The 27,090-nt window shown below is 36.2% G+C and overlaps 1 protein-coding gene across 1 annotated transcript in view; it reads left to right on the forward strand.

Annotated features, from left to right (window-relative positions):
* The window catches only part of TENM1 (teneurin transmembrane protein 1), a 566,532-nt gene that overhangs the window by 280,355 nt on the left and 259,087 nt on the right, over nt 1–27,090 (forward strand). Inside the window, exons 6-7 of the mRNA XM_012664836.1 lie at nt 6,044–6,196; nt 25,716–25,915. Of these exons, the coding sequence (XP_012520290.1) occupies nt 6,044–6,196; nt 25,716–25,915 (353 nt within the window). The remainder of the gene's footprint in view (nt 1–6,043; nt 6,197–25,715; nt 25,916–27,090) is intronic.

A 27,090-nucleotide genomic window follows, 5' to 3' on the forward strand; every position in this document is an offset into this window, starting at 1 on the left:
AGAAATGCTGTAGTAAATTTCCTTGTACATGCCCCTTTATGCACATATGTGATTATTTCTTTACTACAGACTCCTAAACGTAGAATTCCTTGGTGAAAGAACATTCCCAATTTAAATTGTAACAGATATCAAAATTGCCTTCCAAAGTCACTTTATCACTTTATACTCCTATCAGCAATATATAAATGGAGTACCTCCTGACTACCATGCACTGAGTTAGGTACCAGGGACATAAAAATGAAGAAGGTATGATTCCTGCCTTTTGAGTGCTTAATAATGATGGGGTAGACATGTATACAGATATCTTCAATATAGTATAATAGATTCTGTGATAGGGTGCTAAAATAGAAACATCGTATCTCTTTATGAAATGTTCTAGATAGTCAAGATCATCACTGTTCAATAGAAATATAATGTGAACCACATATGTAATTTAAAATTTTATAGTGGCCATATTTGAAAAGTAAAAAGAAACAGGCGAAACTAATTTAAATAAAAAAATATTTAATCTAATATATCCATATATTATTTCAATGTGCAGTCAATATAAAATTATTAATGTGATATTTTACATTCTTTCATACTAAGTCTTCAACTATGACTAGCCACATTTCAAATGCACAATAGACACATGTGATGACCGGCTACCACACTGGACGACACAGGCCTAAGTCATTCAGCATGAATTTCCAACATCTACTTCTGAAGCATTCCTGTGGTCTCTTTTTTATGAGTGAATATTTGCCTCTTGAAGGGGAGTGGAATAGGGAAGAATTATCAATTATAAATATTACTAGAGACCACCAGTCTTACTTAAGAGAAAAAAATATCCAACATCCTAACAGAATTCAGAGAGAGAACTGCAGAGAGACTTGGAGATTTCTATAGAAATGTACAAGTTAAAAAGAGCTTCTTTTCATGGAGTCAGCCTGCCTTGAGATCCAAGGTGCTTGATTGAGTTTGGCAATTGGGGACAGCAAGATAATCCATTTGTTACCTTAACTTTGTGATGAATTTATAATTTCAGAGTATAGCTCTTTGCAATTGGATAAAACAAGAAGGATGATAATTATAAAATGTACAAGGCTAAGCACCAGGGACATTTGTTAAAAGAGCATTAGGGACTGCCATTCTTAATCAGCTGAGAAGACATTACTCCTGGAATATCTGATTAGGCATACATATTCTGTCTAGCCATTGAATTTCAGTGAAATGCAAATAATGGGATTGGTACTCCCCGAGAGATCTGAGTAGTATCCATCTCTACTCCTTGAGTATGTATATTTTTATGTATGTCTTTAGGAACAATAACTTTGACCTTGCTTGGGGTCAGGAATATTTACATTACATCTACTTTAACCAGCAGTGCTCATTTAGAGGTATATAGTCTAGTGACATAGTAGTGTTATTACTTTCTATTCCCTTTTGTTTGTTGGTGACCAGTTTGTGAACTTGGTTAGAGCACTGAGATAACAGAATTATGGGCCTAGTTCTTATGTGTATGAGTTTTCCTACCACTCATTGTCTTCCTGATTGAGCTCCCACTAAGCTCCTTAGTGTTCCTCACAGACTCCAAGATAAACTTCAGGGCTTTTGTAATTTCTGTCTCATCTGCCTGGAAGGTTCTGTCACCAGATATTCACAATGGCTCCACCTCATGCTGATCTTGGTTCAAGTATCACCTCCTCCAAGAGGCCTTCTCTGACCACCCTTACCTATTTTTTTTCTTCATAGTACTTATAACTACCTCACATTAGCATCTTATTTGTTTCTTTGTTTCCATAAGTTATATTCTATTTTATATTTTATATCGTATATTTTTTCTTTGCCTATCTTAACCCACCACCCTCCCATATAAGTTCTGGGAGAATAGAGATTTTTCTATTGTGTTCAGTGTTATAAACTTAGAAAAACTTTTCACCTGGCACAAAGCAGGAACTCAAAAATATTTGTTGAATCAATATATGAATATAACTTAACATTGCCCTGTTTTTTCATCACTAGTTATACCCTTAATTCTAGCCAGTTGGCTCATAATGTCTATACTTGGGTTTGAGGGACTTGCCTTGAAGAGAGTGGATCTAAATGCATAGCATAGATCTGGATGAGAATCCACTAGAAGCTAAGGGTGCCGTATCTTCATCCTGTATCCAAGGCTGACATGCAGCCAGCATGTGCTAGATGGATTATATTTGTTTTTTATGTCTGATATCCACTTTGGTTGGCCAGTACCTATGCTGTCCTGGCTGTTAAATATTTTTAATATTACTTTTGCCTGTATCCCCAACATTCCCAGTATGTCTAGCACATGCTTTGAAAATATTTGTTGAATAAATCAATAAATACATCCTCATACAAGAAGTACTACCATATCTTTCTACTGGTGTGTTGGCATATCCTAAAGGTCAACATAATTTTATTTACTGGTCTTAGTATGAACAAAATATTATTTATTTCTAATAAAACTTGGACGAAGAACTTGTTTAGTGACTGCAGTCTATCCTGCACAAAAAGGAGTGTTTTGCCTTCCTTTCACAACTCAGCATATGGGAGTTCAGTTTGGAGCAAAGAAAAGACCAGTAGCCTTGCCATGGTACCTGTGATCTGTAGCAAGTAATTAACTTTCATTATATATTCATACAGGTATACATTCCAAACAGCTTGTTACCTAGGAAAGATATAGTAAATTCAAAAAATTATAAGGCTTCTTTGTACTCAAAGAGTTTTCTGCTAAATGTGCCCATGCCTCTTTACCTGTCTTGATTAGCTGGAAGAATTCCATTTCATTTGATGGTGAAAAATTAATCCTTGCCTTATATATTTTGAAGTGAATCTCACTACATGCATTTTCTCTGATTTTCAAGTGCCCTCAGGAAACTGGCTTAACTTAAAGTATATAAAATAGCCCCCTTGGTCTTCGAAATGAGAATTACTATGCCTTTTGTTACATATGGCCCATTTAATTTCACAAAAGTAATTGAACCAAGGGAATGAAACAGATTTTCAATATAGCTTCTACTGTTCACCATATTCAAATTATTTGGGGGGCAGAGTAGATCAAATTTTCTATAAAACTGATAAACACCTTTAATTGGGACGAGTATGTTAAACCAAACTTCAAGTCCTTTGACAAGGAAATTTCAAAGATGTCACCAAGTATAGCTCTTTTAACATGCCATACCATACCTTACTCAGAACCACTAGCCTTTGAGTTGCAATTGTTTCCAATAATTGCAAGAGAAAATCATCAGGGAGCACTGGCCTTAATCCAGAGAAAAGGTTAGAAACCAATTAAATGCTTAAAAGTTTAAGGATAAATTAGAAAGTGGGTGTTAGAAATCCCTTTAGCTCCAACTAAAAGTGGATGAATGATCTTTAAATAAGCTATCTGGCTAGCTTCTCTGTTCTTGATCACTAATTCAAATACTATATATGAGTGTTACACATCCAAATTATCCCCTTTCAGTCTGCCTAGGGGCACAAAGAAAGATATGACATGGCTTATGGTGGTTTATGAGCAGATTGACTTTTTTGGTTTTTTTTGCCTTTTGGTAGTATTTGGTCAATGTTGAAAAATTCAATGAGAAGACAAGAATTTTTTTCCAGCTTCTGGCCTAGGCACTGTTCTCTCCTAACATTCTCTCCCTTCAGTCACCTTATTCACTCTCACAACTTCACTGTTGCCTCTGTGTATACATGACTTTGCAGTCTTTTTCCAGCTGTAATATTCCTCCAGAAGTTCAAACTTCCTGTGGTTAACATCACTATCTGGATTACCCATCAGTCCCTGGAACCCAGCATCCCCAAAGCTGAATTCATTATATTCCTCTCATCTCCTTACCCTGCCTCAACTCACACGTTCAACCAGTCATCATTCAATGAAACACATCCAGCACCAACTATTTGTAGCAAGTGCTGGGCTAAATGAAGAATTCCCTAACTCTATTAATGGTTTCACCATAGTTTAAGTTATTCAGACTCAAAACCTTAACCATGGCCAGGCGTGGTGGCTCACACCTGTAATCCTAGCACTCTGGGAGGCCGAGGTGGGAGGATTGCTTGAGCTCAGGAGTTCGAGACCAGTCTGAGTAAGGTGAGACCCCCGTCTCTACTAAAAAATAGAAAGAAATTTGGCCAGGCAACTAAAAATATAAAAAATTAGCCAGGCATAATGGCATACACCTGTAGTCCCAGCTACTCGGGAGGCTGAGGCAGGAGGATCACTTGAGCCCAGGAGTTTGAGGTTGCTGTGAGCTAAGCTGATGCCATGGCACTCTACCGGGCAACAGAGCAAGACTCTGTCTCAAAAGAAAAGAAAAACCTTAACCATTTTGGAGTCCTCCCTTTCCCTCACTTTTTTAATGCCCTCCCCAGCACACCTATACACATACATGAATGTATGTGTGTACACACACACACAGAGCTTGTTGCTAAATCCCGAGATGCTATTTATGCAATTTCTCCTCAAAGAATCTCCTGTATCCGCCCAACCAATTTTAATCCATTGTTTCTTCAAATCATTTCTTTTAAAATGAAAGCTTCTTTTTTCCCAGATGGCAAGCATCACACATGTTCATTATAAACAATATAGAAAATACAGAAATCATAAAGGGGAAAATAAAAATTCTCCATAAGCTCCCTATACTGTTAACATGTTGCTATATATCTTTCCAGACCTTTCTCTCTAGACATGAACACATGTGCACACATGCACACAAACACACACTTCAGATCATGCTATTTATACTGTTTAGTAGCCTGATATTTTTCATTTGATGTATCATGAATATTTCCCATGCTATTGCATAGTCTTCTGCAACATGATTTTTTTCTCTTTAAGACAGAGTCTCACTCTGTCACCAGGCTAGAGTGCAGTGGCATCATCATATCTCACTGTAACCTCAAACTGCTGAGCTCAAGCCATCTCCCTGCCTCAGCCTCCCGAATAGCTAGGACTACAGGCACACACCACTATGGCTGGCTGAGTTTTCTATTTTTTGTAGAGACAGGGTCTTGCTCTTGCTCAGGCTGGTCTTATATTCCCGGGCTCAAGTGATCGTCATGTCTCAGCCTCCCAGAGTGCTCAGATTACAGGCTTGAGCCACCACACCCAGCCTGGAACATGATTTTTAATAGCCACATAATCTTATATTATTTACTATCTCATCAGTTATTTGATTAATCTTCTCTTGATGAATATTTAGATTGGTCATAGCTTTCTAATATTTTCAAATGTTGCAGTGGACAGCCTTGTTAGTTTGGTAACATTCATAGTTAATTCATAGAAGTTGAATTTTTGGCTCAAAGGGTAAGCCACATTTTAAATTTTGCCCTCCAAAAAGGTCACTGTATTTTTATACTCTCATCAAGAATATATGAGAATACCCATTTTCCTGCACACTGACCAATACTGAGTACTTTCAAATCTTCTGATAGCAATTTGAACCTGTCTTTTTTCAATTATCCTACATAATATTATTTTATACTTGTGTTTACCAAATCCCACCTTAATAGGCATATATGTTTTAACACCCACAGCAGCTATCGTAGGGCCTTATGCATAGTAGGCATTCAAGAAATATTTGCGAACTGAATTGAATCAGAGCCATAGAGAAGGTCTTCCATGTTCTCATGATAGCCCGTGCACCGTTACCCTGCAGTAGTTTCCACATACAAACTAGAGTTACATGACTAAGGAAAATGAAAGAGAAGGGGTTGCAGAACTGAGGAGCTGAGTCCAATCCCACTATAGTTGGTTAACTATTAATAATACTCCAACTTCTAATCCCGTCACTGGGATGGCTTTAGTCTTACTTTTAACAACAGCTACTGTCTAACAATAGCATTTTAGCCAATGTCAGTACTTGTATGTATGTTGTAGCATAGAAGTAGCTACCAGTATGATGTAGGTAAAACCTCCTAGTTGCTTGGCCTAACTAACAGAAAACTGGTCATGACATTTTTTAGGTGCAAAGAGATAGATGATTTGGAGACTTTCTCAGTGAGTCTGGAATAAGTTAATGTATGGCTTGTTTTCTTGCAGCAGTACATTTGTTCGGCCTGACTTGGCAGTTGCAACCAGTTGAAGGAGAGCTCTATGCAAATGGAGTTAGCAAAGGGAACAGAGGGACCGAGTCCATGGATACTACTTACTCTCCAATTGGAGGAAAAGTTTCCGATAAATCAGAAAAAAAAGGTACAGTGATCAAAATGGTTGATTGATTATTGATTACTTTTCTTCTAATTTGGTCATTAGGACCATATCTGGGATGGTTTCACTTCACATTAAATTTCATGATCACTTGGAAGAAGTACTCTGTGTGGACAGAATAAATACATGTAAATGTCTTTTGAAAGCAATTTTTTCTTTTCTCCAGTGCCTTGAGTATAAACCAATTAAACTTTTCAAATATGTTGGCAATTTTGAAAATAGATAAATATTTGCAGAATGGAGGCTTCAATACAATGGAAATTGCATTTCACATATAACTACCCTAAAGCAATGTGGGATTTTGATTAAGTTCTCTATGTCCAAGCCCAGCATTTATATATAACATTTTACAAAGGATATATGGAAATTTTTTTCTGTTTATAATAAGAAAACCTTTTCTGCTTAGTGTAAAGGTGGCTGTTTATGTCAAAGTGGGATAACATGAATTTTTTTCTAGTTGGGGAACATGAATTCTTTCTAGTTGGGGGAAAGAAAAAATCACTTTGAGTCCTGACTTGTTAAATTTAATCAACATGAGCTTGAATTACCTGACTTATTTACAATAAATGTCACAGTACTAGCACTCCCAATATCTTATTCACATTGAATCATCTTAGTCTTAGTCTTAGTATGCAGGCATTGAAAATAGCTGGAAGTTTGTATTTTGATATTTCTTGGAATAGGATTCAGTACAGAGAGACTTGACCATGTCAATTTCAGGAAGTCAATTCAAAAAGTGGAAATTGAGAACAAAATGTATAGCCAGCACTATCCTGAGTAATTTTATGAGATCAAAAATGAACAAATAAATGAATGAATGACCCAAACCCTACCCTCAGGAAGCCCACAATTTTATAAGGGTGGTAAGACAGTTTTATTTTGGTTCATTAGTTGAAAATATATATTTTTGTTTTATATAGTAGTTGGTTGGGTTACTACTCTTCTCATTGTGTTTTTAATTCATTTGTGGGGGTTGTTTGTGGGTTTGGTTTGGTTCGGCTCAGTTTTTATTTGCTTTTGTAAAAGTAACTTTGCTTTAGCCCATGCTTCAGTAAAAAGTAATACTTAGGGTTCAGGAAAATATTACGATTTATTCTAGTTTTCAATTCACAATGCAGTTTGCTTTATATCCTCATTTGAAAATACTTGTCTCTAGATCAACCTATCCCAGCAGTTTCATTGTTAATACTGAGAGGAACTGAGGGGAGTATAGGGGCCAGAGGTGACAGAGGAAAGGGTCTGCCACCCTTTGCTCTCAGATTTTTCTTCCTTATCTCCCTTATCTTCCTTTTCTTCCTTAGCTTCTCTCCTACTATTTATTAATTCCTTTATATCTGAAGGTATAAGAGCCACCATTTGGTATTATCTGCCTAGGATTTTTTGCCATTTGCACTGAAAATCAAAATTGTCTGTCTGAAGAAAATGAAATGTGCAAGACAGCAGAAGGTCATCATATAGTTGTCATCAGAGTATATTAATTTCATATTCTAATTCAGATCTCTTGTGATCCCTGTCTATAAAGTAAGTTGATGATGATGGCTAAATTTATTAAACAATTACCGTGTGCCAAGAATTGTCCCAGACCTATTCCATGAATTATATCATGACAGTAACATTATAGTTGCCATTTTCCAAATGAGAAGCAGAGGCACAGAGAGGTTAAGTAACTTCCCAAGGTCACAGAGTTAGAAACCGATGGTCTGATTCCAGGGCCTAGTCACTTAACTGTTACACTGTACTGACATCCACACATGAAATGTCTATGAAGACCACAAAAGACATTTTACACAATGAAAGCAAAGCTCCAGAGTCTACTCATGACCGATTTTAGAGAAATTCTATTCACCTATGTTTTTAATGATTTGTGACAACTTTCATAAATGAAAAATGTTTTAAGTTTCTGCTCAATTATAATAACAAAGCAAATGAATTTTAATTTAATACTTTATTAAGAAAAATTTTTGTGGGTTGATTCTTCATATACCAAGTTGTTAGCGTAAACTGACTTTTTATGAAGGCCTGAACAAAACCTTAACTATCACTGCACATCGTAGTTCTGCTATATTAGGTCTTCATTGCATATTACTTACCAAATAAAAACATAGCTCATCTTTTATAATGCCATATGTATACTAAACCAAACCTTGCAGAAGGTGCAATATAAGGAAATTTTCAAATGGTCAGCCATATCCTTTTATGATTTCCTAGATGACATGAACCCCGTAAACACAGTTCTAGAAGCCTATCTTGTTGTTGTATGCACTAAAATATTAAACTGACCACCAGGCCATTCTTTTTCTACATTTTTTTCTTTACTGTCCTAGAAGATTGGGTATTATAGCACTGTGGTTAAGAGCCTGGACTCTAAAATCGGACAGACCTGGCTTCGAATACTGACCGTGTCCTTTATTGGCTCTCTGACCTCAAGTAATTGACCCAACCTTGCTGAACCAGTGTCCCCATCTGTAACATAAGGATGATAATAATAGTACCTGTCTCATACAGTTGTAGTGAGGAATGAATGAGAAAATGGGTGTAAAGCATATAGCACAGTCCCTGTCATGTTTAACTTAGCGGTAATTATTATCTGGCCAAAAGATTAAAAAATTGCCTTTTCTGTTTTTTATTTTATTTATTATTTTGTTTTTTGTTTTATTCATTTATTTATTTATTTATTTGAGACAGGGTCTCCCTCTGTCACCCGTGCCAGAATGCAGTGGTATCATGATAGGTCACAGCAACCTCAAACTCCTGGCCTCAAACGATCCTCCTGCCTCAGCCTCCCATGTAGCTGGGACTACAGGCACACACCACCATGGCTAACTAATGTTTTTTTTTTTATTTTTTGTAGAGTTAGGGTCTTGCTATGTTACCCAGGCTGGTCTCAAACTCCTGGCCTCAAGCAATCCTCCCGCCTCAGTCTCCCAACCTAGGAGCATTACAGGCATGAGCCGCCATGCCCGGCCCCCTGAGTTTTTTGAACTTCATTGACATTCTTTTATATTAGGTACTGCAGATCCTGCTTTCAAACTAGTATCAACTTTTCTGTAAATGATGGCCTTGTTGGGATTTAAATGTTTTCTCTCTCCAAAATTTGGTCTCTCTTTACTTACCAATTTGACATCTATTATTTTTAAATTATCATCACCATCATCAGATGATGATGGATAAGTAGAATGGCACTTTTAAAAAATCAAATTCTGCTGAAATTGGTTTCCCATTAATAGTCATCATATGTATGTATCTGCTTCTCATTAGGAGATAAAAGGATTTTCTCGCCACTTAGTTATCCAAATGGAAGAAAAATGAGTACTTGATTATAGACATTTAATATGCTAAATTTTTTTTTTTTTTTTTGAGACAAAGTCTCACTGTGTTGCCCGGGCTAGAGTGAGTGCTGTGGCGTCATCCTAGCTCACAGCAACCTCAAACTCCTGGGCTCAAGCGATCCTTCTGCCTCAGCCTCCCGAGTAGCTGGGACTACAGGCATGTGCCACCATGCCCGGCTAATTTTTTCTGTATATTTTTAGTTTTCCGATTAATTTCTTTCTATTTTTTTTTTTAGTAGAGACAGGGTCTCGCTCTTGCTCAGGCTGGTTTCGAACTCCTGAGCTCAAACAATCCGCCCGCCTCGGCCTCCCAGAGTGCTAGGATTACAGGCGTGAGCCACCGCGCCCGGCCAATATGCTAAAATTTTTAAGAACACTCCAGAATTTTGAAAAGAAGACATAAGTCTGAACCACATGCTGGAATCTACCAGCAAAATCTAAGTTGCCATTGTTCAATAAAGACAGAATTTGAAGGCATTGTACCAAAATAGCCCCTAACTACCTTAGAAGCTTACAAACTAGTCATAACTCTTTCTATTTAACCAGTAAACATTATGTAACTACTACTTTAAACAAAGTAGAGTATATGAACAAATAAAATACTCCTAGACCTGAGTCATGAAGCATCCATAAATAAAATTAAAATTAACTACAAGGTAATTTATCAATAAATATAGAATGTTAAAATCTTAAAGATTATCAAATCCAACATCCTTATTTAGAGATGAATAAAATGAGATTCAGAAGGGTCAAGATCACACAGAGAGAACTGGGACTGGAACAGAGGATCCCTGGTTCCACATGTTATATTTTTTCATCTATTATTGTAATAATAACGTAACACAAACTAAATATACAAATTGCTGAAGAGGTTTTCAGTAAGGAAGTGTCAAAGACGAAAACTGAACAAGTAAGGAAACTGATTTTATTCAGGCTATTGCAATAGGGAGATTTTGCCTTAGTCTTTTATAGGGAAGAGCAGATAAATTAAATGTGGGATAATTTGCAGGTGAGATTGTACTGCAATAAGGGGAAGTCTCAGTCGGTTGAACAGGAAATGTTTTTCTCTGTGTATAGCTACTTTCAGGGGAACAAATAGTTCTAATCTCAGCTAATTATTTATGAAACAAAGAATGGGAAATTGAAGGGTCTGTATCTGGTCTTTCGGCAGGTTCAGGTAACAGGGGAAAGGTCTGTGTTTGGCCTTGTCATGGGTAAACAAGGGAGTCACAGGCGAGTCTCATGGGAGTCTGTGGAAGAATGGACAAAGAGCCTTATCTAATAAATCATATAAGGAAGAGTGGTGTGTGTGTGTGTGTGTGTGTGTGTGTGCGTGCGTGTGTGTGTGTTTGGTTTTTGTTTGGTTGCAGTAAGCCATTTCCCAGAAAACAAAAAGGTGGGAGAATTTTAGAAAACAAAAGATTGGGAGAATTTCTTAACCGACATTTTTTCCAGGAGCATAGGGCTCAGGTAAAGTCCAACATTGTCTGTAGCAATCTGGATGAAATTTATTGGATAGTTGCGTACTGAATTCCTGTAGGTTGGATGCCAAAATAGAACACTGGGAACAAAGGAAGATGGGTGGGGAGAGAGAGAACTAAAGGATGCTAAAGGCAGCCTTTATCTCCTTTACAATTTTGCAAAAGGCTGGCCTTGGGGCAAGGTGGCATTTCTTTTAAATTTATCCTACAAGATCTACCTGCACAAAGTTGGAAAAAAATGACATTTTTCTAGTCAGTATCTGCTGAATATATGACCGTGTAAACAACATACAGCTGATTGATACGACAAAATTTATAGCCTGTCGTGAAGATGCTTTAACCAAGACCAAATAGTGACTATAGCTTCACCTCTCTGGGCTCCAGTTTCTCATCTGAAAAATAAGGGAGTTGGCTTTTAATCCTTTCGGGGGCAGGGAGGGGAAGCTAGTGGGTAGTGAAACCCTTTTTGCAAATTAAATCTTACCCAGAAATTATAAATTTAAATATAAAACAGATAAAAGACAAGTTTCTCCAGATAAGATGAGGGCAGGGGGAAGATTCCTGCCAAACCTCCCACTCCTTTCCCCTTTTCTTTCTCTTCCCTTGATTCTCTTAGCAGCTGCTAAGGCTTTGACAAACATGGGGTGACCTCAGTAGGACTAGCTTATCTCTAAGGCCCCTTCCAGCTGTATGCGTTATGAGTCAGTGAATTTGAATTCTGCAAGAAAGAACAATGAGCCAATCCAAGTAAAAGTGGGCCTATCTTTGCAAAAGGGATATGCTCCTGGAAAGCGGTTAAAATGTATGTCTATAAAGTTTGTAAACCACATTTGCCATTTAAAGCACTTTCAGAGAATTCTGCTGTAATTCAAATAATTAATTCCAGTTTTCTGCCTTATAAGTTTGGATTTTTGACATGTATGTAACAATAACAGCCTGCACTTAGAGAACATTTATAATTTCAAAATACTTTAATGTCTTTTATCCACATAACAGTTTTATGCTATGGCAGCTATTGTTACCCTCGTTTTATAGTTGAAAAGCAAAACACAAGCCAGCTAAGTGACTTGCCTTGCACAATAGACATAACCACAGGCAGATCTAAGATTAGGATCCAGTTTCTCCTTACTGTTAGCTTAGCACCCTTCTTTGGACCTTTTCTTTCCTTTTTTTTTTAATTCTTTTCTCAAAGCCAGTTGTTTAAGTAACAGCTGTCTTGATTAAAAATCTCAATGCATACAGTTCAAATGTATATCCCTTCCCTAAGAGTACTTTGGAAATCTTATATTTCACACCAAAGATCTCTATTCAGCAAGCACTCTCCCTCTTCTGCAGAGCAAAACACACACACACACACACACACACACACACACACACACACATATATATATGCACAAGTACCCTTGGGAATTGAAAATTAAATGACAGTATAAAATGTACCTTTTACAACCACCTTTCATTGTGGACCTATCAGAAGGCAGGGGTATATATTTTGCTGTTTTTTTATTTTTTTGCTTTGTTTTGTTTTACCTGTGGCATGGATACATTGGAACACTTTATGCAATGACAGTTGTGAACTTTGAATAACGGGGTTGAATTTTAAATTTACTTAGAGTTTCACAGATATTTATTTCACAGACCCAGTCAGTAGGTAAAGATTCATTTTGTGGTACCAAACTAAAGAACTGCACCAACCCCACCCAGGTAATCATTGTGCATTCAGATGGAACACAGTCCTGCAGTATAATTTTGTGGTTCTGCAATATTGGTTCATAGGACATGTGGATATTAAAATGCACTCAACTGCCCTTTGAGTCAACCCATAGTTTCAGTATCTTTTACTTAAAGGATATTAGAGCCCAGGACATTGTGGTAGAATTGGGAATAATTCATATAAGCACAACAAACCACATGAATAAAATAGTAGTAATGTACTAACAAAGACAACATTGTTGGGAGCTTAACAGTATTATTTTTAAAGATTGATGGCAAATTACAGTAAATGTTTCCTATAATGCTGTATAGATGTTTCTCTAACACAAGGTTTCAGAGGGCCCAGCTAGAGTGCTGCAGCTTGTTTTCAACTATATTAAATCACTTTATCAATATACTTCAGTTTTAACAAAAGCTTTTCTAAAGCATACTAGAGACCTGACTTCTAAAGCAGATTTATGGAACGGGTTCCCTATGCTAAAAGGCAAACTTATTTATTGCATAAAAAATTCATGTTAAATGTTCTTGATCATATATGTTTAATGTTTCACTCTTGTTTTACTTTAATTCTCATTTTACTTATTTTTTTAACTAATACACATCTTTCCTGTGATGCCATAAGAAATGGGTCTGTCTTGTGGGCCCTCTAGCCCAATAGTCTGCATCTGACAGGGTCACTAAGTGGTATGCTATAGAATGGCATATTTATCCTCCTAGACTAATGTGTCCAAAGCTAAGGGATCTTCCCATGACATCTTTATAACATCTAAGTTCTTGAAGGAACCAGTCCATTGTAGAAATTTATCAGCCATGTGTATATCTAATTCTGTTGAGCATTCATTTATGTTTTTCAGCCTGTATTACTTTATAAGGAAGTTCAAACATTTACTAGCTCTTTTGTGAAGTCAAAAGTAATTCTAGTTATGAGAAATTCATTTTTGAATATGAAATCCCAGAGTTCCAACATTTAATGCACATCTGCATTTCCCTGTGTGTAACTTTTGTAATTCCATAGATAATAATCACATATTCTTTTTTAGTGTCCACATTTTTAATATTAAGAATCTTTGGGGTTTACATCTGTACTCTTCTTGAAGCTTCTGTTTTCCCTTAGTCATTTTAGTTGCTGTTTTCTCTTTTCATTATATATCCTACCGAAGGTGTCTTGACCAGAACTATACACAAATATCATCTTCCCTTCTTGGTTCTGAGAGAGGGAAGAATAAAAGTAAAGTTGGGTTGAAAGAAAATGATGCCTGACAGCCTCAAACTCTTCATTAAAATAATCATAAGGAAAGAAAGATGAAAGTCTTAGTACTCAGAAACACAGAAACTCATGATCTTTACTGCTGTATCAGCCTAGCTGCTATTTTGACTGTACCGTGGAAAGTTAACAAATGAAACAGAACACATATTAATAGCATTTGACCTTGAAAAGGTTCCCATGAAATAGGAGAGCTGGGAGAAACATGCATAAATACATACATGATGGAAAATAACATGCAACCAACTGTTGTACAGAGATCGAAGTAAGATGGTTAGGTGATTAAGAGGCTTAAAAGAAAGAAGACAAAAAGATGACTGTTTTTCATAGTAGTTTGAGCTAGGTCTTGGGGAACAAGAAAAAATCAATCTTAGTGACCTTAAGGAGTACATATTTAGGTGAATGAAATAATAGAGTAAATGGATAATGAAGCAATAGAGATAGCTGATGGAGGCAGTTTGGCAAGGAAAGGAAGAAGATAAATAGTATGATAACTAGACAAAGGGGCAGTTGAGTCATGTTATTTTTTTAAAGAAAAGAGACTTGTGCTTGTTTGAAGACAAAGAATAAGAAGCCAATTGAGAGGGAGACATTGAATATGGCAAGTAAGAAAGAAGATTGTGAAGGGACCAAAGTCTCAGAGGAAGCAGGACAGAGGAGGAAGGGGAATCCTCAGAGATAAACTGGGACATCAAAGTGTATGGTATACTGAATATGAAAAAGGCATTTTGATATTTCAGAAATAAAGAGGTAGGAGCTCAAAAAGAGGACACGATAAGTGCAGTAGCATCTATTGTTATTGCTATTATTATTCTCTACCATGAGTTTGGTCTGTGATAAGTTTTAATTATATATTATTGAAGATTTTCTGGGTTCCTAAAAGGTAGAAATCAAAGGCTATAGCAATATGGCAACCTATAAGAACTGATACCTACGTTCCTGGCTGCTTCTCTTTCTGGAGGCCTGGTACAAGAAGATGTACAACCCCCTCATTACTCTCAACTATTTGATAGATTGATCATCATGTAACAGTTTTTATTAAATTCCCAGTAAGTCGATGTTAAGAATTTAGAGAGATGTGTATACCCTATCCTCCTCTGGTAACTTATATTCTAAGATAAAGAAGGCGGAGCTGGATTCATTGATCTATGATCAGCCCTCCTACCAGCATCCCACACTTCAGAAGAATGTGATCATAATAACCTATATCTAACATTATATAAAATATGGAAAATAGGCATCCCTGCTGTGTACTACCAATCATACATCCTAAAAGTACTAGTCAGGGGACAATTCACCTTCCAGGTAGCAGGTGACAATCTAAAACCACTTGGAAATACATCAGAACTCTTGTGACAATACATGATTCTGTGTGTGTGTGTGTGTGTGTGTGTGTGTGTGTGTGTGTGTGTGTGTTTGTGTGTGTATGCTGGGCCACTTTACACCTTCTGACCATATTTTGGTAACAGCTTTATTGAGATATAATTTACATACCGTACGATTCACTGATTTAAAATGTACAATTCAGCAACCTTTAGTATATTCACAGAGCTGTGTAGCCATCACCACTATTTAACATTTTCATCACACCAAAAAGAAACCTCATAGGCATTGGCAGTCACTCCACATCCCTGTGTCCCCCCAACCCCTGGCAACCACTGATCTACTTTCACTATCTACTTTTCATCTCTATAGATTTCCTATTTCTACATTTCATATAAATAGAATTATATAATATATAGCCTCTTGTGTCTGGCTTCTTTCACTTAGCATAGTGTTTTCAAGGTTTGTTCATGTCGTAGCATGCATCAGTGCTTCATTCCTTTTCATGAAAAATATTTCATTGTATGAGGATACCACATTTTGTTTATCCATTCATCAGTTAATCATTCTTTTGTGGATTTTCACTTTTGGACTATTGTAAATAATGATGCTGTGAGCATTCACATATACATTTTTGTTAGAATACCTGTTTTCAGTTCTTTTTAGGATATACCAAGTAATGGAATGGCTGAGTCATATGGTAATTCTATGTTTAGGTTTTTTAAAATTTTTTTTATTTCAGAATATTATGGGGGTATGAATGTTTAGGCTAAATGTTAGGCCCCGCCCGAGTCAGAGCTACAAGCGTGTCCATCCCCCAAACGGTGTGCACCGCACCCATTAGGTGTGAATATACCCATCCCCTCCTCTCCCCTCCCACCTGCCAACAGCCAAGGAGTACTACTATTTGTGTACGTAAGGTTAGCTTTTTAAAGAACTGCTGAACTGTTTTCCAAAGCAACTACACCATTTTACATTCCCACCAGCAATGTATGACAGTGCCAGTTTCTTCACATCCTTGACATCACTTGTTATTGTCTATCATTTTTCTTTCAGCCGTCCTAATGTGTATGAAGTGGTATCTCATTATGGTTTTGATTCGCATGTCCCTGATGACTAATTATGTTGAGCCTCATTTGTTGTACTTATTGGCCATTTGTATATTTTCTTTAGAGAAATGTCTATTCATATCCTTTGCTCATTTTTCAATTATTTTACTTTTTATTGTTGAGTTGTAAGCCTTCTTAATGTATTCTAGATACATGTATGTCCCTTACCCAATACATAATTTGCAAATATTTTCTCCCATTCTGTAGGCCATTTTTCCACTTTTTTGATAGTGTCCTCTGAAGCACTAAATTTTTAATTTTGATGAAGTTCAGTTATCTCTTTTTTCTTTTGTTTTTCATGCTTTTGATATATCTAAGAAACTATTGCCAAATCCAAAGTCACAAAGATTTATGCCTATGCTTTCATCTGAGAATTTTATAGTTTTAGCCCTTACATTCAGGTATTTGATGCATTTTGAGTTATTTTTTGTATATGGTTGAGGGAGGGGCTCAACTTGATTCTTGTACATATGACTGTCTGGTTATGCCAGCACCATTTGTTGAGAAGACTATTCTTTCCCCCATTGAATTCTCTTGGTGACCTTGTTGAAAATCAATTGACCATAAATGTGAAATTTCATTTCTGGATTCTCAATTGTATTCCATTGATCTATATATCTATCCTAATGCCAAAACTCACTACTTCATCGGTATAGCTTTGCAATGAGTTTTGGAATCAGGAAATATGAGGCCTGCAACTTTTTTCTTTTTTAAAGATTGTTTTAGTTATTTTGGGTCTCTTGCAATTCCATGTGAATTTTAAGATCAGCTTGTTTATTTCTGCAAAAATGAGAGTTGGAATTTTAACAAAGATTGCATTGAATCTGTAGATCAACTTAAGAAGTTACAGCTGTCTTAACAATAAGAAGTCTTTTGACCCATGAACATGTGATGTCTTTTGATTTATTTAGGAAATCTTTAATTTCTTTCAAAGATGTTTTGTCATTCTCAGTGTACTAGTCTTACAACTTCTTTCGTTAAATTATTCATAAGTATTTTATTCTTTTTTACATTATAAATGGAAATTGTTTCTTAATTTCATTTTTAGATTTTTCATTGCATGTATCCTTATTTATTCATTAATCTTTAAATTTTTTGCAATATTTTCCTTTAAGAAAGTATTTTATTCCATGTTGACCCATGACTTTGAGTGGATGTTTGAATATGTAACAAAGTAATGATAAATTTGAGTCTTATATCAATTTTAGTTTTCACTAAGGAAATTCATAGTGATTGGCTACTTCAAATACCATTGGTAATCAGCATACAGAAACTTCTACAAACATTAATTGTATTACACTGTGTGAGATTGTATAGCAAGTCACAAGAGCCTTAAGTTTGGAAATTCATTTTTGTAACTGCTATTTAATGGTCAGTAGGCCATACCAGAAGAACTGTGAAACTTTAAAGTTTTTTAGGGAATGTGGAAGTTTACAACAAAATTTAAAGAAATCCTTTTAAAAAGACAATTATGTCTTTTAAATGATATATGTTCAAAAAACAGATAGAGTCAAATGCAATTCAAAATAAGTCCTTTAATGAAGGATAAGATTTTAACAATGCCATTTCACTTCGATCTGAGAAGACATATGGAATACTAGATAAGCTACTATACTGGAATTGAAGTCTTTCAGTGTCTGGATATAATTGTCTACACTTATACAATAATGTATTTCTCAAGCATGAGATTAGTTAATGGACTTTTCTACACAGTGAGCAATCTATTATCAGTGTCAGAAAGACAGAGGGATTTTACTTATAAACATATTTTATTCACGGTTAATTCCCAAAGGCCTGTATGTGTAAACGGTTTTAGTTTTTCCTCTCACCAAACCTTGTACTGAAATTTCAAAATAAATTATCAAAATTACTAATAACCAAATAAATTATCAGCATTACTATTTTATTAATTCATCCAAACAGTATTTACCAAGTTCCCACTATGTACAGGACTCATTCCTCCTTTTTGTTCCTGACTACTTTTGAGTTTTATAATAAATACAAAAAGCATGTCTAATACATAACCTGGATAATATGCCCCTGAAAAATTAAGAGTTGAATACATATTTTTCTTCAACAGTTCATATAAGGAAAATTATATGAGGCTACATGGATGGAAAGGGTAGCTTTTCCATCCACCTTTTAGATGGCTTTTGCTGTACCTTTTTGATTTCTTCACAGCTTTTGATCACAAGGGATAAAGGTTGATTTCCCTTTCCCATTTTGCTCCAAGCATTGATATTCTAAATTTACAAAGAGTGTGAAACAAATATCATATTTTAAAAGACTGTGAAACAAATATCACATTTAAAGGAACAAAAAGAATATGGTACTTATATCATGAGACACACACTAGGACTAATTCAGCTGAAAGATCACATCAGTGTAATTTGAAGATTTCGAACATGCTATAGGATTAAGTGAAGGACAAATATGCTCTTAATGCATATTCTTTTCTCTTTGGACAACATAGCTTAGGTACTTTTTATGGAATTTGCAAATGTCTTTAAATTACTGCTCAGATTGCAGTTATGGACCATACCATAGCCTTTAACCTAGTCATTTGTACATAAAGCCTTAATAGTGGAGTCTTTTCAATGACCACATGTCAGTATCTTATACCAATGTTGAACTGAGTTTTTCACAGAATCATTGAATGCAGCACGTCTAGCTATATTAAATAGAAAAAATAAAATATGTATTTTTCCAGAATATAGTTATTTACCCCTTATTTTATATGGACAATGTTATTAATAATCATGTTATTAGTATTCAGGTGTGTGTCTGAGTCTAGATATAACGAAACCTTGGTTTAGGTGATACAGCCACTGCACACAATGTCTGTCACCAATTCCAGGCCCCTTTTTTTTTTACCTTCCAGGTAGCTTGACCTTTTCTTTTTGAACTAAGCTACCATCACTTAGTGTGCCACTCTTCAACATAGCCTATCTGCCATTGGTTTTTTTCTGCTCAGCAGTTGATGCCTGTGTTACAACCTATAAAGAGAGTGTTTATCTCAAACTAAATTGGTGGATATTGGTGAGACTGTGATAACTACAATGCTGCACAGTTTGATACGATCCGTGGCTCTCTGCATTTCATCTCAAATTTGCGCAAGGAAGTGTTCTGTTACTGGAGAATATGGTCTTCCTAGGCCTTCTGATATGCTTAAGTAAAATAAGTGATTAAATGATAATTAAAACATGAATATTATAAAAAATGTACCTTAGTGCTGTATTTTAACTCTACCATTGCTAATTTGTAAACAAAGGATCAGAATCAATGTTGTTTGGCCAAATCTATTCCACTTACCTATATTAATGCAGAATTTTTTTTTAAAAAATCACATTTTGTATTGTTTTTCTGCATATAATTTCCTTCTCTTTAGTTTCCATCTTTTAGCTACGTTAAGAGAAATAATGAAATAATTATCACTATATTATAATCCATAACTGATTTTGAGAGATGATAAAATTGAGCAGGCTATTTAGTGGTGTATTTTGCTAATAAGGAGATATCTTTCTTTGTGATATATGAAGCTCTGAAAGGTCAGAGGCTGAGAAATTTTCCATCTGCAAGCTGTGAGAATTTCTCTTTTCTAATACCAAATCACTGCAACTAGCTTGCTTTGCTATTTTTATTTAAATTATAGTCCACATGTTCATTCATATGTTGTCATCGCCGTTCACCTACCTTGTCTTAGCTGTAATGTAAGCTTTCAAAGGGTAAAACCATCTTCTTTTAAAATCATTTTTATAAATGACTTATGCATATGTGCTCCAGATATATAGTAAGGCTAATAACAAGGAAAGCCCAACAACACGACTTCCTGAGTTTCTTTTGATTTAGTGAATAACATTTAAGTAGCCTCATTATGCAATATACGATGCTATAAAATGCAGAAGGAAGAGATGGTGTAGCATTTGGTAAGGCTTGTATATAAAGGTTAATGTCCATCAAACAGTTTTGCCGAGATTTTTTTAAATGGCAGCATCTATTCATTAAAGGCTGTTCTTAGCACCTTTAAAACAGTGTTTGTCAAGCCTAGAATATTTTAAACTGTTTTATATTTATAATATTGTGATGCATTTTAAGAAATGATAAAAGCCCCTAATGAGGAGAGCAGTTTAATAAACTCGATATTACCAAATTCTTTTCCACAGAGGTTGCACTAATTTGCAGTCCCACCAGCAGTGTAAGAGTGTTCCTGTCTCTCCACATCCTCGCCAACATTTGTTGTTTTGTGTTTTTTTGATAGAGGCCAATCTCACCGGGGTTAGGTGATACCTCATTGTGGTTTTGATTTGCATTTCTCTAATGATTAGAGATGTTGAGCATTTTTTTATATGTTTGCTGGCCATTATTCTGTCTTCTTTTGAAAAGTTCATTTCGCTTGCCCATTTGTTGATGGGGTTGTTTGATTTTTTCTTGTTGATTTTTTTGAGTTCTAGATAGATTCTGGTTATCAGCCCCTTATCAGATGTGTAGAGAGCAAATATTTTTTCCCATTCTGTGGGCTGTCTATTCACTCTAATGATAGTTTCCTTGGCAGTGCAGAAGCTTTTTAATTTGATTAGATCCCACTTATTCATTTTTGTTGCTGCGGCGATTGCTTTGGGGGTCTTCTTCAAGAATTCCTTACCTAGGCCGATGTCTGAAAGGGTCTTCCCAACATCTTCATTTAGAATTCTTAAGGTTTCATGCCTTAGGTTTAAGTCTGTTATCCATCTTGAATTGATTTTTGTGAGAGGTGAGAGGTAGGGGTCTGGTTTCAGTCTTCTGCATGTAGCTATCCAGTTTTCCCAGCACCATTTATTGAAAAGAGATTCTTTTCCCCAGTGTATGTTTTTGTCAGCTTTGTCAAAGATTAGATTACCATATGCAGATGGTTTCATCTCTGGATTCTCAGTCCTGTTCCAGAGGTCAATGTCTCTATTTTTGTGCCAGTACCAAGCTGTTTTCATCACTACAGCCTGGTAGTACAGCTTAAACTCAGGTAAACTGATACCTCCCAGTTTGTTCTTTTTACTTAAGATTGCTTTGGCTATACGAGGTCTTTTCTGGTTCCATACAAAGCGTAGAATTATTTTTTTCAGATCTGTGAAGAATGATAATGGGATTTTGATAGGGATTGCATTAATTCTGTAGATCACTTTAGATAGTATGGACATTTTAATGATATTGATTCTACCAATCCATGAGCAAGGTAGGTTTTTCCATCTGTTTACATCTTCTACAATTTCTTTTTTTAGTGTTTCGTAGTTCTCCCTGTATAAGTCTCTTACATCTTTCGTTAAATATATTCCTAGATATTTAATTTTCTTTGAGGCTATTGTAAAAGGAATTGTGTTTTTGATTTGATCTTCTGCTTGACTGTTGTTGGCATATATGAATGCCTCAGATTTGTGTGTATTGATTTTGTAGCCTGAGACTTTTCTGAATTCGTTTATCAGTTCTAGGAGTCTCTTAGATGAGTCTTTGGGGTTTTCTAGATATAATATCATATCATCGGCAAAGAGCGAGAGTTTGATCTCGTCTGTCCCCATTGGGACACCCTTAATATCCCTCTCTTGCCTAATTGCTGTGGTGAGGATTTCGAGCAATATGTTGAATAGAAGTGGAGATAGTGGGCAGCATTGTCTGGTTCCGGTTCTAAGTGGGAATGGTTTCAATTTTTCCCCATTCAATATGATATTGGCAGTGGGTTTGTCATAGATGGACTTGATAATTTTAAGGAATGGGCCGTCTATGCCTATTTTGATGAGAGTTTTTATCATAAAGGTGTGTTGGACTTTGTCAAATGCTTTTTCTGCATCTATCGAAAGAATCATATGGTCTTTGTTCTTGCTTTTATTTATGTGGCGAATTGCATTTATAGATTTGCGTATATTAAACCAGCCTTGCATCCCTGGAATAAAGCCCACCTGGTCATGGTGAATTATTTTTTTGATGTGCTGCTAAATTCTATTTGCTAAAATTTTGTTGAGGATTTTTGCATCTATATTCATGAGGGATATTGGTCTGTAGTTTTCTTTTTTTGTTATCTCCTTTCCTGGCTTTGGTAACAAGGTGATATTGGCTTCGTAGAATGAGTTAGGAAGGATGCCATCTTTCTCAATATTCTGGAATTTGGAGATACCTCAGAGAGCTAAAAATAGAAATACCATTCGATCCAGCAATAGCACTATTAGGCATCTACCCAAAAGAGCACAAAACATTCTACGATAAGGACATCTGCACCCGAATGTTTATGGCAGCACAATTCACTATTGCAAGAATGTGGAAACAACCCAAGTGCCCGTCAATCCATGAGTGGATTATCAAAATTTGGTATATGTTCACAATGGAATATTACTCAATCATAAGAAATGACAGTGATCTAGCACCTCTTACACTTTCCTGGATTAAACTTAAGCCCATTATCCAAAGTGGGGCACCACAAGAGCAGCAGAACGGGATCCATTTGTACTCACCATCAAATTAGTATTAACTAATCAACACATAAATGCACATATCAGAACAACATCTATTGGATGCTGGGGAAGGGGGAGGGCGGCGGGAGGAGGGGGGAGGAGGGAGGAGGGGACGGGTATTTGTATACACAAGGAGTGCAATGCGCACTACCCGAAGGATGGACATATTTGAAACACGGACTTCGGCGGGGGGGAACCAAGGACAACACATGTAACCTAAACATCTGTACACCCATAATTTGCTGAAATAAAAAAAAAAAAAGGAATGTGGAAACAAAAAAAAAAAACTCGATATTAAATTGAGAACAGAAGCATCCACATAAACATGGTCTGTTAATTGCCTGCTCATTGAAGACATTTTTCAGCTCCAGGACTTTAAGAGTTAAATGTATAATGAACCCTTTAGGGGTCAAATTGCTCTGTCTCACGTGGAAAAAAAGTTACTTTCAGTTAAAAATTAGGTCCTCAGTTGGTCACTTATCATCTCAAAGGGCGTATTTTATTATAAATGTCAATTCCACAAAATTATGTGTCCTGTAATACGTAATTATGTTCAAAATTGCATTTGAAATCTATTATTAACAGTTAACAGTGAACATTCTTAAAATAGTTATTACTCTTGGCCTTAACACAAAAAGCAATAATGGAGGTATTTTAGGGAGTTAAAAGCTGCAAGGCATTGGCCTCTGAATAAAGCCACTGCAGGTGTGTTTCTTAATGGGCTGTTAATTTTATAGTGGGTGAACACAAAGGACAGAGACCATGTGTGTTTTTAAACTGTATTTGGTGTGGAGAAAGAGACGATGGCTGAAAAATATAAAGGTGGTGTGAAATGAGGCCAAACTGAACTTTCCCTGCTAAGGTGTAATCCTCCTTGCTTAAAATCAAAGCAAACTAATTCTTGCTCTTCCTCTTGTATTCCTTTTCTTTCCACTACCACATGACAAAGGATTCCACAAGAAAGTATGTCAAACTAGTATATCAGAAATAATTAGAAAACATGACAATAAATAATAAATCTCTAATTGCCTAAATTCAACATCTTCCCTCACAGACCAACTCCTTCTTGGTTTGTTGGTTTTGCTGTTAGTACTAAGTCACCCAAATTCACAATCACGGGGTCAGTTTTGATCCTCCCTTAGCCCCCATACCTAATGTCTTCTAGAATCTTACTTCTTAGGGTGTGGGCTATGGGCCATGAAATATGGGCACCACTTGGGAACTTGTTAGTGAGTGGTTAGAAGTTTCCAAGTGATGCCCATAGTGGATGGTTAAAAATGTCTGATTTCAGACCTACCAAATCAGAATTTCCATTTTAACAAGACCCCCCTTCTTGTACACATTAAAGTTTCAGAAGTTCTACTATAGAATCTTCCTTTGCATTGTTTCTCATACCTTCCTCCTTCTTTCTGTTTACATTCAATTACTTTTCACTGGGATGTACTTTTTCTACATGAGCTGTTTAGGCCCACCCTAAATTTAGATCTTCATTTCATTGCCTCATAATTCCTAGATTATTATTGTGTCTTCCTGCTCTAATTCATCCTACCTCTGCCTCAAGATTAGCCTTTCCAATATACCCAAACCTCTTCCTTCTTCTTAAAACTCTTTATTGGCTTTCCATCCTTGACTAAATAAACCCTTTTGACTAGCCCTCAAGGCCCCAAAGAATATGATGCCATCCTTTCCTTCCAGCCCTATCTCTGACTTCTCTTCTCCCTATACACACACCCTACAGCTTAGCATTACAGTTTCCTTCCTCTTTGTTTTAGTTCAAGCTGTTCTTTCCATGCTGAACACTCTTCCCTACAGCTGTGTTGAAATCCCCACCCTCCATTAAGTCTCATTTTCAATGACACTCTTTTCTGATTCATTCATTCATTCATTGAATGAATATGTATTGATCACCCACTTTCTTTACCCACATTTGCTTACATTCTTCTAGGTACTAGGGATAAAGCAATGAACAAAACAGCTATAATCCTTGTCCTCATGGAGCTTATATTCTACTGAGGGAAAACAGTCAATAAACAAAAAATAAGTAAAATATATGGTATGTTAAATGATGATAAGTGCTAAGGAGAAATGAAAGAAGATAAAGGAGGACAGGTGTGGTGGCTCAGGCCTATAATCCTAGCACTCTGGGAGGCCGAGACAGGAGGATCACTTGAGCTCAGGAGTTTGAGACCAGCCTGAGCAAGAATAAGTCTCCTTCTCTACTAAAAATAAAAAAATTAGCCGGCATGGTGGCACATGCCTGTAGTCCCAGCTACTCGGGAGGCTGAGGCAGGAGGATGGCTTGAGCCCAGGAGTTTGAGGTTGCTGTGAGCTAGGCTGATGCCATGGCACTCTAGCCAGGGCAACAGAGTGAGACTCTGTCTTAAAAAAAAGAAGAAGAAGAAGAAGATAAAGGAGATAGAAACAGCTAGGGATGAGGAGTGTCCTCCAACCAAATACCTTACCCTCCTTTAAATACCCAGAGAACTTACTATCCTTTATGATGTGGTTATTTGTGACTTGCCCTATTTGCTCTGCTATTGATCGAAGACAGTTCTCAGTAAACAGTGATTAAAAGGAATGAAATTGAATGAAATAGAAGTTGAAGAGAAGGGAGAGACTGACATGGGGGTGGTTAGGGAAGGCTCCTTGAAAGATATTTAATTTGGGCAAGGCCTTGAAAGATGGGGGGTGCTGGGTAGGAAGAAAAAGCTGAGTAAGTTGTTTTGATATATCTGTTCTTGAAAAGCTAAAAACCATTGCTTTATAAATGAAGATTAATATGATGTGTAATTTTCTCTGTCTTTAAAACCAGTGTTTCAGAAGGGACGGGCCATAGACACGGGAGAAGTTGACATTGGTGCACAGGTCATGCAGACCATTCCACCCGGCTTATTCTGGCGTTTCCAGATTACCATCCACCATCCGATATATCTGAAATTCAATATTTCCTTAGCCAAGGACTCTCTACTGGGAATTTATGGCAGAAGAAACATTCCACCTACACACACTCAGGTATTTTATTTTATTGGTCTTTTCTTGAACCCTTTTTGAGGGTGGTGGGTTGAACAGTTCAGGGTTTCTGACTTGTGAAGTCTGTGGGAGTCAAAGGCGAGGACAGCAAAATCTTTGTCATGAACAAATATCCAGAATAATTACACTCATGCTAATGAAAGAAATGGTATGGAGAAATAAGAAATAGCATTTAGCAAGGCAGATTCAGAAAAGAGAGTTTAAGACAATATCCTTTAAATTTGACCTCTGCTTCCTGGAACAGAGTGATCATGAATTTCCCAGTCCTCTCATCTTTCTTGGCTTTAATGCCCACACCCCCTCTGCTGGTTCCATACATCCATGTCCCCTTGTCCCAATGAAGGAACGTACATCCATCAGAAATTGGTGGGAAGTGAGTTGAAAAGGCAAGCTTTTGACTTACAGGTAGAAATTTTTCTTTGCTATTGTTAATAATAACTTAAATATGTAAAACCTCAATGGTTTATATAACCCTTTCATAAACCTTAGCCATTTCATTTCCCTTGTTTGCTTTCCCTTGTTTTTTTCCCCAGCATGGACCTATTTGAAGCTCTGCTTCATCTAAGAAGTAGCAAAAGTAATCAAACATCTAGGGCTGGCCTTTTTCCTAACAGATATGACTATAGTCAAAACCTTGCCTCTGGGCCAGAATAGGAAGGGAATTAGAATGCCATTCAAATGTGACACTTAAAAAAATGTTCAAGGAAATGTGTGCCATGTGCTTGTCCACTGATTAGGAAAAAAAGAGGAGGAGGGTCCTTTGAATTTTTAAATGTTCCCACAGAGGTAGTAAATTACGATGAATGTTCTCAAATTTTTGACTGTTCATTTGTTTTAAAAACTGTACAACTGTTTTGATTTGTAGAGAAGGTTACAGTAACATTTCTGAGTGGAATGTATACTTTCAAGTATCTTTTATCAGATACTTTAATAAAATGTCAAGATTCTCCTGTGTAATTCTAAACAAGATTTTTTTCTAGTTTTTGGTTTATTTATTTTTAAACAACTATTTTGAATACTCCCAAACTGAAAGGTTTATAACAATTATATTAATAATATAGTGAGGGCACTTTTAGAATTAATAATGTGCTTTTGAGTTTAAATATACTTACTAATTAATAACCTCTTCTTCTACTTTGCCTGCCTCCAAATCAAAG

This window comes from Propithecus coquereli, unplaced genomic scaffold (genome assembly GCF_000956105.1).
Source record: "Propithecus coquereli isolate 6110/MARCELLA unplaced genomic scaffold, Pcoq_1.0 Scaffold92, whole genome shotgun sequence".
Lineage (NCBI taxonomy): Eukaryota > Metazoa > Chordata > Mammalia > Primates > Indriidae > Propithecus > Propithecus coquereli.